The sequence below is a fragment of the Anomalospiza imberbis genome, chromosome 5 (assembly GCF_031753505.1).
Source record: "Anomalospiza imberbis isolate Cuckoo-Finch-1a 21T00152 chromosome 5, ASM3175350v1, whole genome shotgun sequence".
In the NCBI taxonomy this organism is placed as follows: domain Eukaryota; kingdom Metazoa; phylum Chordata; class Aves; order Passeriformes; family Viduidae; genus Anomalospiza; species Anomalospiza imberbis.
The window spans coordinates 26,497,274-26,517,858 of record NC_089685.1 but is presented as its reverse complement, the minus strand read 5'-3'; the positions used below and the strand labels follow the sequence as shown (position 1 = coordinate 26,517,858).

At 34.9% G+C, this 20,585-nt stretch overlaps 1 protein-coding gene across 12 annotated transcripts in view; it reads right to left on the bottom strand.

Annotated features, from left to right (window-relative positions):
• IMMP2L (inner mitochondrial membrane peptidase subunit 2) overlaps positions 1-20,585 on the bottom strand; it is a 414,256-nt gene that overhangs the window by 327,079 nt on the left and 66,592 nt on the right. Inside the window, exon 4 of one of the 12 annotated variants that reach the window (XM_068189972.1) lies at positions 17,917-19,087. The exons of the other annotated variants lie outside the window; for them this stretch is intronic. Coding sequence (XP_068046073.1) covers positions 19,075-19,087 — 13 coding nt within the window. The 3' untranslated portion in view covers positions 17,917-19,074. Of the gene's footprint in view, positions 1-17,916; positions 19,088-20,585 lie in introns of those variants that run through there. 12 annotated transcript variants of the gene reach the window in all.

Genomic DNA, 20,585 nt, shown 5'->3' with positions numbered 1-20,585 from the left:
GCTACAGGAATACCTCCAGTAGTTAAAAACTCCTTTAATTTTTTCTGAGAATCTATAATATCTCATATCAGGATCACCAGCATGACTTTGCTAGTCAAAACAACTATCCACACACTTGACTGGTATTAAGGTTCAAAGAATTCTAAACATCCCATAAAACAACCTGTTTCTGCATTACAACATCCAAGGGAAGACCGACATTACAGATCCCTAAGGTCCGATTTCTTGCCCACTTTTGTAATTCAACATCAGTTGAATGAACATAAGAATGGACATTATGAAAATTGTTCTTTGAGACAACTAAAACAACTCTTTCAAAATATTTTTTAATATTATCCTATAAATGAGGTGGTTTCTTGTTTTATTTCATATACAAATTGAATACCTGATTTTTAAGAAAATCTATCACTACATACAGATTTGTTATTTAACTACTGACAAGGTAAGCAAGTTTTACCATTTCATAGTAATTCAAACTATATTCCTAAGAAATGTCTTAGAAACAACAGATTACTTAGTAATTCTCTCCACCACTTAGCCAGAAGTCTGTAAAATGTTATAAATTAATATTATTTGATTTACCATTATGATATTGCTTACATGTATAATCCATACCACCCGAGGCATTTTCTTTTTGCTGCAAGAGTAATGTTAAATCTCATAAGAGATGCAAAACATATATTTGCATGGAGAAATGCACAACAATTCACAGAACCAAAATTATTTGGGTTGGAAGTGACCTTTCATTATTGAAATCTTGTCCTCAGAATCCACTTCTAATGCAGTAGGAAAAAATATGTCCTTCAAAACTTGTTCTGTTTATTAGCAAAAGCATTTGTGACTCATTTATTTCTATCTAGTCTGTTTTACTTAAATTTGCCCTTACATTTTTCCCCAAACACTTGAAACTTCTATATGCACAGGGTTCTATCAAGTTTGATTAATTCAGATAGACTTCTGTGGGCAAGTAATCTTGCTTAATTTATTTATCTTTTTACACAGCTTCTTGTATACTGATATAATGTGGAAAAAGGATAGAAAATTTCCAAATGGCTGATATAGAATGAACCAGTACAAATAAATAATTTTACAGCTGTAAATACATTTTTGTCATAGCTTGTGTCTCACCATATAATGTAACTTCTACACAAGAAGATGTTATCTGTCTGTAATAATGGAAAGAGCACAATACAAAGACTAGATAATACTTATGAGAAGGGGTTGCTGAGCTAAGCAGATCTTGCTGTGAGCCAGCATCATCATTCCTGTACTCTTAGTTAATGTTTCTTTGGAAAAAGGTCAGTTCTGTATGTACATAAAAAAAAATTGAAATGACAAAGTAAGAAAGCATACTTGGAAAGAAAAAAAAATTAAAATCCAAGCTATGTGCAGTACAAAGGAAAATACAGAACTACATACTCCAAATTGTATCTTATTTTCTCTAGTCATTATGGCCATTTCAAAGACCATTTAAAATAGTTCTGTACATAAAATTTCTTAAATAATCTCTTTTTACAATGGCTGCAATAATTCAAATACTATTATAAGATCACAGCCATATTAGGATGCTACAGTCATCACTACACTGCAAATCTAGCACAGCCTGAAAACAAGCATGCTGAAGGAAAGGCATTTGTAGGTGTATTGTCACAGGATTTCACTTTCTGCTCCCTTTGCCACTGTTCCTAGCAGTGAATCATTCTAAGCTTTCAGAAGATACTCCAGAAACTTTTCACTCTGGTAAAAATACATGGGAATATATAAAGAGCTTCTCCTCCTTCATTTCCAAAACCAAAGAAATGTAGCCATCAGGATCAGAGTTGTACAACCACATGTTAATGTAGCAGGACATTCTGCCTGTCACAGGAGGACTTATCTGTTCTGCCTAATAGCTGGTGCAATAGCTCAGGGCATCTTCCCCCTCACATGAATTTGCTAATTGGTGAAATAACTTCATCAGGACAGCTTGCCTGGCAGTGAATTATTTTGGCACGATGGAGGTGACATTCCCAGCTGACAATAAACACTTTGCCTCTAAAGGGAGATTGTAGGTAGATAAGCTGGAATTCCTGACTAACAGACACTTCACTTTATAAAAGCTACAGCAAACTTCCACAAAGAAGAAGTCTTCTGCACATTCCCTGGAAATGTGTGGAGTCTTTTCCCCAAAGCTGAGATGCCAACTTTCATGCTTACTCTCTTGAGGGTTGAGTGCAATGACTCTGTGAACCCCATCATCAGCTGGTGGTAAATTACATTGACTCCTAATCCTTACTATTTTTTTGCTAGTTATAATATAGGTGCCTTTATGTCATGCACTGTTTTATGCAATCTACAATCCTGTGTAGCAAGTTGCTCTGTTTAAGGTCTTTTGTTTGTTAAGTTCCTGTCTATTCAATAGACTCTTTTTATAATAGACTTGATCTGCCATTCTTGAGAATCTGCAAGCCAGAGTGACTTCAGTGCATGTCACCTGTCTAGAGCTGCTGCCAAAAATCTGAGCCTAAGGCAGGGCTTGTCTAAAGCTCTCACTGAATCTCACTGAAAAATAAAAGTTTTACTGAAGATGACGCAGCAGCATTTAGAGATGCACATTATCTGCCATGGGACAGGTCCAAGTGAAAAACACATGGCTGGGCAGAGCCTGAGATATGAAACTAGGACAAAATTTCATTATCATTAAATCAAAGTAGCCAGAAAAATGTGGGGAAAGCCATCTTGTTTTATTTTATCTGTGCAGAAAAGAAAAGAAGTCCAACTTGGAAATATTATATCACCTAAAATTTGTCTCATTTATGTCTTAACATACAGGTGGCACTGAACCAAGGTTTTATTTATCTTGGAAACTGCTAAAAATGCTTACACATGTAAGCAATTGGAGCTAGTGAAAGGCACAACGATCAGCTAACAACCATCCCACTCAAATAAGTATGGACTGGCACTGCAAACACCTATCTGAAACTGAGCCCATGAGTCTGCATAGTCAGGCATAGGTAATAACTGTAAATAATTATCAAAGGTAGCGGCTGGAGTAGACCATAGCTAGATATCCTTTTTCCATAAAATATGTCCTAAAGCATTACATTTCATAACTTCAGGACACCACTTTAGTTTGTATCAATATTACAGCATTATTATATAGTCACACCTAAGTTTGTCTAACACACTCCCTTGCATAAGAACTTGCAAAAAGTTTAGCTTTTCATTTACTTTTATTTTCTAGATATGAAAATTATCTGATATTTCTTTTTTGAAGTTCTAAAGTCAAAGTCAATGAAAAATAAGGCACAGAATAATGCAAATGATACAGAGTAAAAAGAAAAATTAAGTCTTCTGAGATTCCACAGGGAGACATTTATTGCCAAAATTAAAAGGAAGAAAAGAAAGAAAAAGGAGCATGATATTATGCATTCAGGTCTAGAGATACAGGCATTGTAGGCTCTTCCTTGAAAATATTGATACAAAACACATTCTCACTATCTCCACTTATCCTGTCAACTTCAGACATTTCATGCAATCTTTCTCCCACAAAAGCTCACAACTCTATACAAGCAGGACATTTATTTTCTAGAATCTAGGAATAGATGTCATTATATCTTTGACTAGTTATGTAATGTCAATAATCTAAGGAAAGAAAGATTGATTTCAAAGTTACCTGATACTTAGATATCATTTAAATTAACAACATGTGTTAGTTTTTCAATCTAGTAGATGTTTTTGAGATTTTCTAGAGAGCTTGTATGTGATTTTACCGACCAGACAGCTAGTGTAGTGCTACAACTTCCAAAAAAAGTATTCCCTTCACCCACAATGCATGTTGCTCTACACTGCCACTTAATCAGAGGGCAGGCTAAGACAATGAATACAAGAAAACCTTGTAATAAGAAACCACCTTCTGGAGAAGGTTACTCCAACTGCCCTCACCCAAGCAGTTTTCTGGACAGAAGCACCTTGCTAGGACTTTCTGCAGCAGCATGTACTTTGCCCACATTTGTAGGACACAGTAAAAAAAAAAAAAAAAAAAAAAAAAAAAAAAAAAAAAAAAAAAAAAAAAAAAAAAGAGAAAAAGGAAACATTTAACATCGAAGTTGGGATGATGGTACAGAATGAAAACGTACAAAATCTAGTGAAGAACATATTAACATCTCTGTAACCTAAGATAAACACATGTACACACAGAATTACATTTCACATTTAGTGCCGAACTCCACAAAGCTAGCTTTATTTTCTCTTTATTAGTATTGTCATAATATGAAAAACAAATACTATTTGTTAGGAAAGCAGCCGTTACACAAAATTAACAGACATATTCTGCTTCAGGGCATGAATACAAGAAAATTGTCAGACATTAATAATGTAGACAGAACATTTTCCTGGGAAAATGAAGATCCAATGGAATGACAGATAAATCATGCCCAACTGCTCACTGTTTGTTGTTTCACAATCTGTTGTATTTTATAGAATGTGACTAGCACAAGTCTGTTACAGCCATAAAAAAATTAGCAGAAATTAATATGTAAATTACTGTAGTACTTGTGTGGGAATCCATTTCATTAATTTGAATTCACTGACATGACTGTGTAATCTAAATTTATGAGGTTTTCAACTGCCACTCCATGGAGAATTCCACATTTATTGAATTTTGCCTTAAAAGTATTTTGTGCATTAAATAATACTTGCAGAGCAGTAATGTACATGAATGGCTTGGAGTTTCATTTATATAATATATACCAGGCATTTTGCCTGTGAGAAGATATACAACCTACAGTACCAAAAACAAAGAGAAGGCACTTAGGTATTTCCTTTTAGAACATTTATGGACAGCAATGAACACAAATTACTAGAAGAGGGAACAAAGAAAATTTTTGGAGTTCTCAGTGAAGTAAATATTGCTTATAATTATTTTGTTGAAAAAATGCAAATTTTCTTCCTGTAAATATAAGGGCTTTATGATGCGTAGAACTCAAGCTGAAGAAAAAAGGCACAGAATGAATCACATGCAAATCTGAACAAGAAGGTTTATCAATACATAGGCCAGCTTGAAGGTTAACTCTTCAATACCAAGTTTTGGAAAATAGCAGCAAAAAAAGAAATAATAAAATTCTTTACCATTCAACACTTCAGCTAATATCTAGATGCAAAGATAGCAAATTTTTTGCATAATCTTGGCCTTAATATCCTCTAGTTTTCTAAATGTAAAACAGGTATCTAAATAATACAATATTATCAAAATGTTTCTCAAGAAAATACTGAAAATAACACATTAAAATGCTTTCTGAAGAAAAGAGGAAATACAACAGAAAAGATAGAACAAAATATTTACTCAGTTATGAAGAACTAATTTTAAAAGGACAAAAATACGGAAGTTAAAAAATATTTATATTATAAAAAGGTTTTATTTCCAATTATTGACAACATTGTAAAGTGGGGTTTTCCCCCAGTGTGATTCAAAATGTTTTCATATGACCTATTTGCTGGTGGGATGCAACACTAGGTTTATTATTTTGCAAAATGCAATTTTGTTAAGCAATAGGATTGTTTCATTACTACAGCTTAAATGTTTTTCACTAAGGCATAAATATAAAGTATTTATCTAGGAGTGCCTATGGTGCAATTTTTCCCCTACACATTCAGTCTTTTTCACATACAGACATGTATCCATAAACAAAATGAGTTTTCATGTATCATCAAGCATTTGAATGAAGAAAACTGCTTTGAAATGAGGATTTGGGGGCACAGAAGAAAGAGACAATTTGGTATCAGATTTGTTTAAACATGACACAATGAAGAATATATTCCCAACCAGCAACGAATCTTTCACACTTGTCAGATCCTCCTGCAGCTCTGCTGACTTCCAGAACACCTGTCTGCTTCAAGGTCACTGATTCAATGTCACATAGCAGTGAACATGCTCATACACAATTAGGATTTCAGTATCATCCATCTTGCAAGAGATCTTGTTGTCCCTGTTATTTTACTTATAACTGATTACTGCGTAATTATACTTTGTGAATTGGTATGATTTTGTAAATCAAACCTTGAAATTAGTTTATCTGACTAGCAAAGAAGCAAGTAAAGATATGACCCAAAGAAGCATGTACAGAAATAAGTATCTCTTAGATGGAATGGCTACAGTTCATTTATTTATATCACTTATATGGAGATAGCATCTCCATAGGTTTATTTGCACTGATTACTACAGGAATCTTTTTCCTTTTTATTCTTTTTCAGGAGATACATTTTACAGTTAAAACATCATCTGTTTTTTGCCTCCTAAAACATTTCCAACTACTTGCTATTTAGGAAGCTATCTGTTTCATGCAGAGATTTTAAAAATTGCTATATTTTTCCTAATATTAAATAAACATATAAATTAAGCAACCATTACATGCCCATAGACCTGCATTAAGGTGTCAGTTATAAAAAGTAAGAACTACTGCAGGAGGCTCTGTTTTGCCTTAACCTTGGCATTAAAGGAATGTAATACATAACTTTATTCTTTTCCCCTGAGTAACTGTAATGTTAGAATCATATCCTCCAGCTGTTCTGAGATTGAAACCTTCTGTTCATGTCTGTAACTATAATTTTTCTACCCTAAGTTTTGCAAAACATAGTAAGCAATTATCAGGAGACATACATTCCTCAATAGCACTCACCCTACATATCAGACACCTCTTCCTAAATTCAGGTCTTTGAGAGAAACATTTCCTTTTTACTATGTCACATTAAGCTCTTCTTTCCTCCTTTCCACAAATGGAACGACAGATTTTATAGGTCAGAAAAGGGGAATGATTCAACTCTTCAAATGCTCAGAGGAATAGTGATGCTACTGCTGTCCCTCACAGAAAAATTCCATTTGTCACTGCAGAAATCTGTGTAAAGACCCACTCATCATGGTTCTTGTAAATCTGCCACCTCTGAAATTCCATAAGCATTGCATGATCCTGCATATGTTGAAAAAATTGCTTTCTACTGAAAAAGAAATAAACGCATGCATCCCCGTCTCAGTCAAAACACTGCTAAAATGATAACTCCAACATAAAAATCTGCTAAACCTACCCCAAGAATTGTATGAACATTTGACTGTCTTGACAGCACTGGCTAGCAGTTCATTAGCTCTACACTCTCTAACCACTGATAGTCAATAGCAGTCAGAGTTAAGAGCGCAGATATCGGAAGTCATTACAGAGGAGCAATCGTGATGGGTATTGACTGCTGTGACTCTAAGATGCTTTAACTCTGGAAAGTGGCATCTGAAGACCTGCTGCCATGGCTAGCCGTCTTATGTCTCCAAAACTGACCTACCAGGGATACCTAGGCACAGGCTTCAAAAAGTGGAGTTATTTCACAAAAAAAGTAGAAGTATGTTTAATGTCAGCTCTTTCTCAAGAATCCTTATAATCTTCATTCTGTAGTCACCAGCCAATTTTACTCTCAGTAATCTGTATATACTTTTCATTTAAAGTATTGTAGCTTGTAAAAGTTCCCTCTATAATTTTCTGAAATGTAATTCAAAAGTTATCCTTCACAGAAAGGAAAGGGATGAGGAAAGAAAATAAAATCAATCTCATGAATTACTTAGTTTGCTCAGTCTCACACTTTCTTTCCCTCTCAGCTGGAATCTTTTAATGTTATGAGATGAACAACTAATCTTTCAGATACACAAGTCCATCTTCATATTTCATCCCTCTTCTTCTAAGCTTTTATTTTCTCAGATGATTTAAGAACCATAGCCAAGGACTTTATAGATTTTTTTCAGTGGGAGAAAAGTTGTAGTGATGGCTGGTTTCACTCATGACTTCATTATTCATTCCTCTGTTGAAGTCAAAAGAAATATGTGATATTGTACAACAAACTGCAGTAATGATCAATTAACCCCAGCTGGTACCAGGCCTTAACAGAGACTCTGCATCCTCCTTCAAAATATTGTCAATGACAGCAAACCCCATCCTCACCACCTCCTAAAATTAACATACAATCTGTTCTGTCACTCACAGATCACGCAAATTAAAGAAAACAAAATGAAGAATATCCTAGCACATGTATACTACAGGCTAGAGAATACTCTCTCTGAAGAATCAGTGGAATTTAGAAAAAAACATCTAGCCTCCAACTGTTCAAGAGTTTCATTTTCTGGGAAATGCAATAGATTTCTTCCACAGCCACCATCACCTTGGCCAATTCAAAACACAAATCATTGTCTGCCTTCAGTAAGAACAAGTCTAATACTCAGATTTCCTGCTTAAACATAAATTGATTCCATTCTCACTCCCAGCTACCTTATCTGCCAATACTGACTGATCTACAGCATGGCAAGTTACAAATGAAACACTAGATGCAGCACAATTTTACTGTTCATATAAAATATACAGATAACATTCTTATCTTCTGGACCTCCTCAAATTACTATGATGAAATTTCATAACCACTACTTCTACACCAAAATGCATTTCAAATACACCTCTAGCAGTATCCTATTATTAGCCACTCTGCTCAACATAAAACAGAAAGCATACCAACTACTATACATGAAAAGCATGCAAAGTATCATATACATTATTATAAAGCAGATGCTTCTTGAAACACCCCTAGAAAGCTATAACATACAGAAAGCCCTCAGACACCACTAACATCCATTGTGTATCATTCTCTCACAATGCCCTGCTCAGCAATCTCAGATCCTTAACTCAATAAACACACCACTCTAGAGAAATCCATCAAGTCTTCCCCGAGTCCTCTAAACCTTTCAGTTCTAACTCTGAGGGAAACTCATAAAACCCAGATGATTCTGAGAGCTAAAACATAAACTTCAAAGGGTGCTAAGCAACACACCAGAGAACATTTGGATTCTAATGCTTTATAATTCTCACTCATCCCTAACAAAAAGCTCCATATTCATCTCTGTCTCCGTGCCTGAAAGGACTTAATGACTCTACTGTGTCTTCTCTGGATAACATCCTTCTCCTTGCTCCACCCCTACTCCACAGGTATCCACTATTTTTTTCTTTCAAATGATGCAGGTAAGTAAACAGGTTGAACTCATAAAAATTTACAGTTGTTCTTCGAGACCTCTCCAGCTATTACAGGCTCACATGGTCGAAAGGAGGCATCTTTTACAATTATTGCAATAATTCTAGGATATTACCATCTCCTTACAAAATCTGCAACACTTGTATTATTTAAAAAATCACAATTACAATGCTACGAGTGTATTAAAGTATTTGTTGTTAACATAAAGAATTTCAAGTGCTCATGTTAACAGAAATAAATAAAACAAACCATGCAGAGCTTCAAGAAACCTGATTACAATGTTCTTTTGTCTACAGCAAAAAATTATTCTATGCTGCACATAAAATTAAGATAATTATCTACTAGTTTAATTTAAGGAAAAGCATGCATGCCTCTTACTGCAGTAACAAAAGCAATTACTTTTGTGATAAGTTAAATATTAGATTTGGAATGTTTTCAAAATAAGCATAATAATGTTTTAACAGCAGCTTACACTATAAAAAATTCAAGTAGTGTCCTTTTATGCATCTGCAAATTTAATTTTAAATGTGCTGAAACTTTATGGGTAGAGCAGTATAAAAATTATGTTAACCAGCATTTAACAAGCACAGGAAGTATACTGAGAGTTATGCAATTATTCGCTATAATTTACATATGTATGTAAATTACACAGTATAGAGGTATATAAGCAATTCTTATAGTGGCTCAGTTAGAAGAACTGCTTTTTAGAAATGTGATCTGTTACTGGTTTCTGCACTTGCTTTCATTAAGTTAGCAAGCCAAAAAAGTATGGTAAAAAACTACTGAGATTAGCTTGTTAATAATGTTTGTAGTTTTGCATATGAATATTAAACTCACACTATATTTATTTTATTATGCAAGCAAGCAATGTTTTTTATACATTAATAATTTTCATTCAATAGTTTACAAGGACAGAACCAATTAAAAACCAAACTTACTAAACTGTCTGGTTTTCAGGTAAGAGATCTCTATCACATGATTTTCAAGTTGTCTGGGTTTTCCTATTACAAATTTACAAAATAGATGAAAAGTAATTTTCTAATTATGTTTAAGCCTGGAGTCCACCAATGTTAGCACAGAAGAGATATGTTATATATTGTCACTTCTGGAAGCATCACATCATCCTGAGCTGCAACAGAGACTCACAGCTGAAAAGCACAGCTAAAGATCCATCCTTTTCCAGCAATTCCCTACGTGTTCTCTTCAAATTACACCCAGCATAGTACCTCACACAGCCTTCACACAGCCCTTTTCTTCTCTGTAAATAATCAGTAGCTGTTTTGCATATGTCAAAAGAGCTTCTTGACAGAGAAATAGCACGATCTACCAAGGCTGCAGTAAGAATGATCCTGATGTTCCAAATATTTTGCAGAATATAAAAATATTTATATGAAATTCTGCCTTTAACCATTAGAGGAATGATGAATAATGTAATCCAGCAACATTTAGTACTTAGTGACAATATACTTACTGAGTAAAAAAACCAATTTGCTTTTCCAAAAGAAACATTCTTCCAGCAGCAGTATTTTAAAGTTGCCTTTAAAAAGAAGGCTGATAGGTGCCCTAAGACTTTCTAACCATATTTTATACATTATTGAAAACTACTAGTTAGAGTACAGGGGTTTTGTAAATTTCTATCAGGGACCATACAATTTGAATGTAGCTTGTTTTTTTTAGGTGGCCTACAAATTAAAGAACAATTGTAATGGATTTGATTAATTACATATGGCATTACCACATTACGAGATAATGAGTAGTTTCAAACAAAGCTGTACAATGCTTTTCTAAGTATGTGAATTAAAAAAGTAATTTTTCTGAAGAAATTAAATATTTAAATAGAAAATCCATGCAGTTTTCAACAAGAATAAAAGCAAGATAATATATCAGTCTTAAATGTGTTTTCTTCATCATCTGAATATACACCAAGCAAAAGGAGTAGATATTTTCAGTTATGTTCCAATACCCCCAAAGACAAGAACTGTTGGAATTTCTCATTTTTCAGTCACTTCCTGTAGCTATTTCAACACAAATGTATCTAAACCAAGCTACACCTAAAATAAAATCCCTTATGTTAAAAATATTGCATTTAAAATATTATAAAATATTTTAAGATTTCTTTCTTCCCTACTATGTTATATTTATTCGTAAAATATTCTTATTTCTAATAGGGAAACAAAGTAAAAACAAGTTTTGAAGAAACTATAGGACAATTTCTTTAGGTATTAGTAATAGATAATTTTTTTCATAATATTTAACATGATCTCCTCTTTCTAGTAACTCCTGGATAAAGCAAGAGAAAAAAATGAAGAAACTATCATTTTCAAGAAACTATCATATCATGAAAGGTTCTCGAGACAGAACTTATTTTTCTTGAACCAAGAGGACAAAAGATCTCTTCTGCTCTAATCAGTGGCAGCACTAACCTTTTCTAGCTAGCTGAAATCTCAACAGTGTGCATATCTTACAATATTTTACCTGTGACTTTCTGACTCTAAATGTAATTTAAAGAGAACATTCAGCAAATTAGAAAGGAAATTCATATTCAGGAACATAGTTCAAAGAGCACTACCTAGTGCATCAGCAATTTGGACAAGAGGAAGTAAGCATTTGTGGACACAATTCACAATATCCTTGATATACCTGGCAGCTGGATGGCCAGGCCCAGAGAGTGGTGGTGAACGGTGCTGCATCCAGCTGGTGGCCAGTCACCAGTGGTGTCCCCCAGCAGTCTGTGCTGGGGCCAGTTATATTCAATATTTTTATTGATGGCATGGATGAGGGGATTGAGTCTTTCATTAGTAAATTTGCAGATGACACTAAGCTGGGAGCGTGTGTCGATCTGTTGGAAGGTAGGATGGCTCTGCAGAGAGACCTGGAATGGTTGGATGGATGGGCAGAGACCAGTGGGATGGAGTTTAATAAGTCCAAGTGCCAAGTCCTGCATTTTGGCTACAATAACCCCCTGCAGCATTATAGACTGGGGACAGTGTGGCTGGACAGTGTCCAGGCAGAAAGGGACCCAGGGGTGCTGGTCAACAGCTGACTGAACATGAGCCAGCAGCGTGCCCTGGTAGCCAAGAAGGCCAATGGCATCCTGGCCTGTATCAGGAATAGTGTGGCCAGCAGGAGCAGGGAGGTCATTCTCCCCCTGTACTCAGCACTGGTGAGGCCACACCTTGAGTGCTGTGCCCAGTTCTGGTCCCTCAGTTTAGGAAGGATGTTGAGACACTTGACCATGTCCAGAGGAGGCAACGAGGCTGGTGAGGGGCTTGGAACACGAGTCCTGTAAGGAATGACTGAGGGAGCTGGGGTTTAGTCTGTAGAAAAGGAGACTCAGGGGTGACCTCATCACTCTCTACAACTCCCTGAAAGGTGGCTGTAGTCAGGTGGGTGTTGGTCTCTTTCTCCAGCAGCAACTGACAGAATGAGAGGACACAGTCTGGAGCTGTGCCAAGGGAAATATAGGTTAGATATTAGGAAAAAGTTTTTCATCAAAAGAGTGATAAAATACTGGAATGGCCTGCCCAGGGAGGTGGTGCAGTCACCATCCCTGGATGTGTTAAACAATGACTGGATGTGGCACTCAGTGCCATGGTTTAGTTGAGGTGTCAGGGAACGGGTTGGACTTGATGGTCTTGAAGGTCTCTTCCAACCTTGTGATTCTGTGATTCTGTGAGTCTGTGAAGCAATAAACCAAACCTACAGCTTGTATGAATCAGTACAGCTCCATTAATTTCAGTGATAATAGGCTGATTTGCATAACCTGACAGTCTGACACAAATCTATTAAGCTTTTCAAGCTTTAGTTTTTGACATATAACTGGTTCTCAGAAGAGATGACATGGGAGTTGACTCCAACATAGCATTTGTAATGGTAGATGTTCATTATAAGTATACAAATCTGAAAAATTAGTTCAAGTACTAAGGTTCTAAAATCTACAGATTAAAGGTAATACACTAATTACTTCTAAGAATGTCAAAATGGAACAATATTTAAAAATGCAATTGTTTTTAAACTAACAGCAATTTATATGTATGTAATTTCATGTTTCCTTGTGTACTTAGGGAAAAAATTCAAGTAAGAACACAGAAGACCAGGCACTTCAGTAATTTTAAGTATTTAAACATTTCTGAGGTTCTCAAAGTCCAGCAGGGATCTCAGTTGACTCAGCGCCTAAAATTCCATTGCTAAAGTTTGCTGAAGAAAAGAAACCTTCACCTTAGCACACCCTAAGTCAGTACAGTCATGGTGTGGTCCTGGGTGACAAATTTCCTCTGGTAGGGGAAAGGTGAGCCCCAGGGCAGAGGCCACTGCTGAAAAAGAAAAGATGTACTACTTTACTCTGTCTTTACCCATCCTTCTTCCATTTTTGAAAGGTGGACTTTAAAAAAAAATCTGAGGCTGAATTTTAGGACATTGAGAAACACAGATACTGCCTTGTTGTTTTAGACTAGATACCTGAATTCCCAGGAATTAAAGGCTTATACCAGTACTGACCAATTTAAATTCATGCCCTAACTACCCTGCCAGAAATTTGTATCTCAATCCTGGCCCTTCTTCACATGCACCATATATGAAAGAGGTAAAGCCAATTTCGCTTAGCAAAGGGTATCTAAAGATTGTAATTTAAATACACATTATAATGCTTCAGTCATTGTCTGAATCTAAGTCATGCAAAGGTCTCAATATAGACTTGAACATTATTCTCTTTCTTTTTTTTTTTTGTTGACATTATTCTCTCTTTTTTGTTTTGTTTTTTTTTTGTTTACATGCTCCTCTGGCCTTTTAAAAATATATCTGAAATGTTCTATTGAAATAGACTTTAATCACAATACACATTTTTATGCCTTACACTGCTGACTAGATAATTAACCTAAAATACTAATCAGAAAGCAATACCTCATAGTTTTTCTGCTATGTTGGAGTTCCAGATAGAGCCTCCTGTCTCAAGCAGGAAAATTGCTGAAGCATTTACATGTCTCAAAAGTAATTCAAAACTCAAGGCCTCAAGGACAAGGCAAAGTCTTACCAACCCTTATCCACCCCTAAAATGCTAAGCAAACAAAAACCCAATTAAAACTACAAGCAATATTGCATGTATCTACGACCTGTGACTTGAATTGATACAGATAAATTAGAAGTACATTCCTTCTTGGATCAGGTAATATTTTGATTTTGGACAGAATTAATGTCTGCGGGGGGTGGTGACTTGTATACAATACTGAATGGTCAGAACAATATATATAGCTCGGGAAGTGATGTGTGTAACTGCTTATCATTAAACAGTGGAGAAATTACTGCAACAAATTCCCACATCTGTCTCATATGCAACTTCAACATGCCTTTCAACTTGTTTTACTTCTGTATTTATCCAAGATGAACTCTCCACAATGAAATAAAATTGTGAGCAAAAATATAGTCACTGATTCTGCCTGACAGACTCAGAGGTGTTTCAAGTGGTAGGGAAGGCTATATCTCAACTAGATAGCAGAAAGAAGTTTAGAAATTACCCAGAGTTATATGTGATACAAACATTGAAATAGAGATTACTATGAAAGGAAGCCAGCAGGTACAAAATTCCTTCATTTCCTATGGCAATAAGGCACATTATATTTTCATTCTCTTTTTTAAACAAAAGAAACCCATTTTTTCTACTAATTTGACATGCACAATTTATTTCATGTCCAGCGTATGAGGCAGCACAAATCCAGTCAAAATTATAACCCAGGTGACATTTTAAACAGAATCACAGGAAGGATTTGGTGAGTTGGCCAGATATAGAACTCTAAAACATACCGATTCACATCTTGGCTCTAGTAAATGTTTAGCTATGACTTAATTTTCTCTGATTTCAATTTCATTATACTCATAAGATAATGAGCAGAGTGCATTTACAGAAGAACTAATGTACTGGTTCTATCTGCAATCTTTTATCTTCACACATTTCAAGGTATGCACTAAGCACTTAAAACAGCCTTCATTATCACTCCTTACTGGCAAGCAAGGCAGCTGAAGAAGATAAAAGATAACATGGCAATAGCAAACAAATATCAGCTCCTCATAAGTTCTCTTGAGTCCAAGTTCCTATTTCTTTCTTTCCTCATTATGTGTAAGAAGTTCTCTAGAATGAACATGCACTGCCTGAAGAATTAGCCTGACTAGCTAAAATTTTCTTTTACTAACCTGATTGCTGCTTTGTTAGAAGCATATTTCAAGAATAGTTTATTTCAAATCCATCATAATTTCTTTTTTACCACAATGAATTTCTGGAAAAAAATTGTATCAGCTAATGCAAGTCTAAAACTGGATATAATAATATTCTTTAGTTGCGGAGAATTTTGTGAGCAAATACTCAAAACATTCATGGTCAGAATATTTCACAAATATGTAGAGATGATACTGAAAATATCCTCAAACTGGTATACACAAAAATGCATATTCTTTGGAAGTTTACACTTTTAATGCTATCAGTAAACAAAAATATTTAGAGAATGTGTTTGCATTTAACATTATTTTATGCATATAAATGCATAATCCCTCTTACAAAAAAATTAATATAAACTTTATCACAATATAAATACTTATACTATAGTTACTCTGGCTTCATGGATGCTTTGTAAACAACTATTTCTAAACCACATGGGGATTTACCTCAACTGACCTTAAGCATTTGAAGTCAAAACATGATTTATGCTAGAGATCTAAATCTCCTCTTCAGTCACTGAAGAAAAAGAGAAATATCTTTGAAATTATTAATGAATTTCTACTTAGCAATCTTACAGGGTGGTGAACTAAACCCTGAAGATAGTTTTCAAACTGTTGAGTATTACAGGAGCCATGATAACATGCCTACGTATCTAGACCAAGTCACAATGGATCTCATCTTTTATGATCAGAATATCATTGACTCTAATACATCAGCTAAGACAAAATTCTCATTATTTGAATACTGATTGCCACTGGCAAGACTTGCTCTAAAAAGACTTGGTAAATAGGACAACAGAATGATTTAACTTGTGCTCCTGATAATGTCTGGAAACACACAATTTACATTGTAAGAAATATGTTTATATCTTGTTTCTTTTAGACCATACTTTCTGGAACTATCATACTTAGTTTGATATCTGCATCTCTTCTTCATTATGTTATTGCACAAATGTGAAAGTCCATTTATAAAGGAGTGGGTGCCTACCATGAGATTAGAATTGCCACCTTCCATTTGAATAGAGATATTTTTCCTCTCTGCAATGGGCAAAAGGTATTTGTGGCAAAGAGGTCTATGAACTGAACATGAGTCAGCACTGCAATGCTGTTTTTAAAAAGATGTATGTTTGTTCTCTTAACCAGGATATTTTGGGACACACTGGGGAAAAATGAGATCCTGGGATCTAATTGCCTACAGAAGTGACAGACATACTAAATAAAGGGGTAAACCATGCGAAATGTCACAATAGTGACAATCAAAGAAGTGAAGAAACCTCTCCAGAATGTACTACGCTGTAACATTCTTGTTAGACACTGTGTCATGCTTGTTAGAATGAAGGTGTCATTCCCATTTAAACTCTGGAAAGTAGTTTATCTTTAATGTCCCTTCCAACAGACAAATCATTCAATAATTCTATAATGCATTAAGCAATTTTTCTATTGTATTCAGCACTAGCAAGTACTATTCTTAGTAAAATACTCTGTCCTATTTAGGAGGCTAATATTCTGGAAAAATTTTACAAGCTGCAGAGATCCAGAAGACCAGAGAAGAGCAGCAAGTACAACCAGCAGTCTATAAATACAGGAAAAATATAAAGGTCTATAGGAAAAATATAGTCAGTTGATTTTGTACAATAAAACAAGATGATTTAAGTGAAGACTTAAACTCTTGAGGTCTTCAAACAAACACAAAGGTACTGTAAAGAGGGAGGCAATAAACAGGTCTTTGTCTCTACTGTAGACAGGATTAAGGCAATGGGCTGAAATGGCATCAGTGTACAATAAACTAGACAACAAGAAAGAAATCCCATATTTGTAGCAAGAAGTAAGGATTGAAACAACATGCCTAGGTAACTAAAGGATCATCAAAAGAGTGAATTTTTTAAAGTATTTTAAAACAGTAGTTTACAAACCAGCATAAACACAGGCCAGGTCAGATCACCTTGCATTGTTCCATCTCATCACATCATACCTTATATCTTTTGCTGCTCCCTAACCATCTAGTAATAAATTACTAGTTCTACTTCCCCAGTTTCATTCCAGATCCTTTCTCAAATATTGTGTCAGGCACCGCAGCTTCTAGAGCAATCTCTGTTCATAGATTCTTATTTTTTCTTCTATCTCTCTTTCAAAAAGAATTAGTGCCTATTATGTCTCATCAGTGTGCACAGCTCAATATATAAGGAGTCCTTCAGACTCACAGTTTCAGTAAAGCTTAATTAAATGTTCTCTCATAGTCTCCTCAGTTATATTTTGCTAAAAATCTATGAATACAATTCCACCAATGGGGTAGCCTTTCTTCACAAAGCCTCCTTGTGGCTAGAAGTTGAAGGAAAAATATTTTCTTCAAACATGCATCAATATATTTGATTGATAGCAGCTGATCTGCTGAATTGTATATCCAAACCCCTGTAAAAAATCTGAGAGCATCTGTAATATGTCATACAAAATTGCAGGCCCCTTGAGGCCATCAGTACACAAAAGTCTGCTCAGATTTACGAGCCTTTTAATAACTGCCAGAGCTTCCTATATTTGGGTTAATTTAATTAATTATTTCATATTAGGATTGGGAAGCCTTCAAAGTCATTCTTTATCTTCATTATGTGCTTGTCCTCACTGAAGCATATCCTTAATTGTGAACCAACTGATTATATGAAGCAAATACCTAACTCCAGAAATATCTAAACAGCCATATTTTTAGTTTACTTTATTACCTGAAAGGACATAGTGATAAGTTATGCAAAAAAAAATTCTAGAAATGCTGGTACGTTCTGGAAACTGAGCATATTGAAAGAAGAATTTTACAATTCAACAAATAATTATTACTATGACTTAATTGCCTACGTTATTTAGTATTTTTTTAAAAAAAATATATCAATTGCAAGAAATACACACAACCACTTCACATTAATCTATTCAATATTTCCTAAAATATAACACTGAATTTTTGAGATGTATTAACACTAAAATATAAAAAAAACCTATGGTATAAATTTGTGAGATTAATACAAGGTATTAAGTTTCCAACCTAAAAGACATCTTCTGGGATTGGTCAAGTAAAAGCTTTGAAGTTATGAAGATTTGCCACCCTTATCCATTCTTAGCAGGTAATGACAATGATGACAAAACAGATAAGAAACTGTTATAAATACAAAAATGCTTCTTTCCTGACAACTGAATAATTATGTGCTATATATATACACACACACACACATATATACATAATATTTCATATTGCATATTGAGCTTTACATAATGGTACACATGGGTCAATTATGAAAGAAAATAACACTCCTGCTTCAAAGAACTGATTCAGAGGTTCTATCATGGCCTCTCAATTCTGTGTTTTACAGGGATGATATTGAGTAACTAATTTTTTTCTTGGATATACTTTGAAGTTAAAAAGTGGTAGCAGTTCATGCCATAATAGCCCTCAAATTCAAAACTTCCTGCACCCAGAATCACCAATTCAAGAGTTTCCCTTAAACAAATCTACTTTGTTACAGTTCAGTAACATAAAATTGCTTATGCCCCCTGTACCTATGCAACTCTTTTCAAGGTGATCAGTTTACATGTGTTAAATGGTTGCACGTAGGTCAGCAAACAGAATCCAGGATCTGATGATAGGCAACTGAAGATTAGAAGCTGAACTACAAACATTTAAAACAAACCAAAAAAATGTTGTTCTTTGTGGATACAATTCCACTAGTGGAATGGAAATTGGGGGAAAATGCCATCCCTCTGCTGAAGGTTCAAGTCACAGAAGTCTGCACTTTTTCATCCAGACTTTTCCTCGGGCAGTCTGCTCAATCCAGTTGAAAACACCAATGCAATTTTCTTCTACTTCTTGCCTCTATTTAAAATTAAGAAACATAATGAGAAGTATGTCATATGCTTACTATTAAAATAGATTTGCTAATGCAGAGAAGTTTGATACTTTCAATAGTCTATGGTATCTTTTACAAAAGAGAGTAATAAGTAAATCAGAGTATTATCTAAGAAAAAAATTAGCAGCAATTGCTGTTCCAAATTGAAACCACCTTAGTTTTGTCTAAAAGATAAAAATGTAACTGAAAAGGCATATTCCTCCTATAACATACATACTATCTGTCAGGCTGAAAAGGTTTTACACTGATTAAGCACATGCCGGTGTTTGCACCCTCAAAAAGAAAAGCCAGGGACCTTCAAGTACAGAAAAACTGGCTTACCCTCTATCCTAACCAGTTGTTTCTGTATTGCCAGCAACACAGCCAGATGCATGAGACTCTGATGAATCAATGCTTCAAAGCACAGCTATTCCTGCAAGGACACATTCAGCCCAAGAGAGGGACATGGCTTTGAGATCCATTCCATTCAGGAATCCCTGGATGAGCCTATCAGCTCCTGGGGTGATTCACAACCAAACTAATTTTGTCTTTTGAACAGTCTTACTGATCGTGGAGGATTAGTTTCATATATTGGCAGAAGTGGAGGAAAAATAAAAAAGGAAAAACGTTTAGAGATTCAGTGTATCTTTCCATCCTAATCAAGACCCAAAGACTCATCAAGGATCAAAAGGAAGTTTGTTACAGATAAAAAAAATAGGACTGTTTTAGTATAATTCTAAAACTGATGTGCCATTATATTACTCATCTTTTTTGGGAGATGGGAATATTTTTCTCTTATCATTTTTTCTTCATAATTTCATTGATTTTATAGGTACCAATGACCCAAAATATCTGCCTTAAAGAAAATATCACATTGATTGACACACTATGGCAGCATTTCACTTATATTTACAGCTGAGCTATTCACCACCAAGTGCAATGTCATTTCTTAAATTTTAGTATTCTGGTAGTTCTACAGGTACAGTGGTATAAAAAGAGTTAAACACACACCTAGGAAAACACAGAGCTGCAGAGATTTGTAATAGAAATTTTAATACTGATATGACTGCAGAATAAATGGGAATACAGGGGAGGAGAAGGAAATAATAAAAAGGAATTACTAAAGGCCTATATAAATGGATATATTGGTGAAAATTGCATTAATCAGCCTTAAAGTCCCTCCACACACATCTTCATAGCACACACCAATTAGAAAAACAAGCTAAAAGGGGGAATGGTGTACTGCAGATAAACCAGAAAGGTAAAGAACTGAGCTGAATGACCCAGGTAAGGAGACAAGAGATACTGAGTACATCCTAAGGACTCAGAGAAGGGGCATAGGGTGGAAAGACAAAAGATCATAATCACTGTCAGCTCCTTGAAAGGCAAAACCTAAATCAATAAATAGTCACCAACCTAAGAAGAAGGAGCAAGGATGATAAGAACTTATAGTCAGAAATCATAGCCAGTGTTACTATAAATATG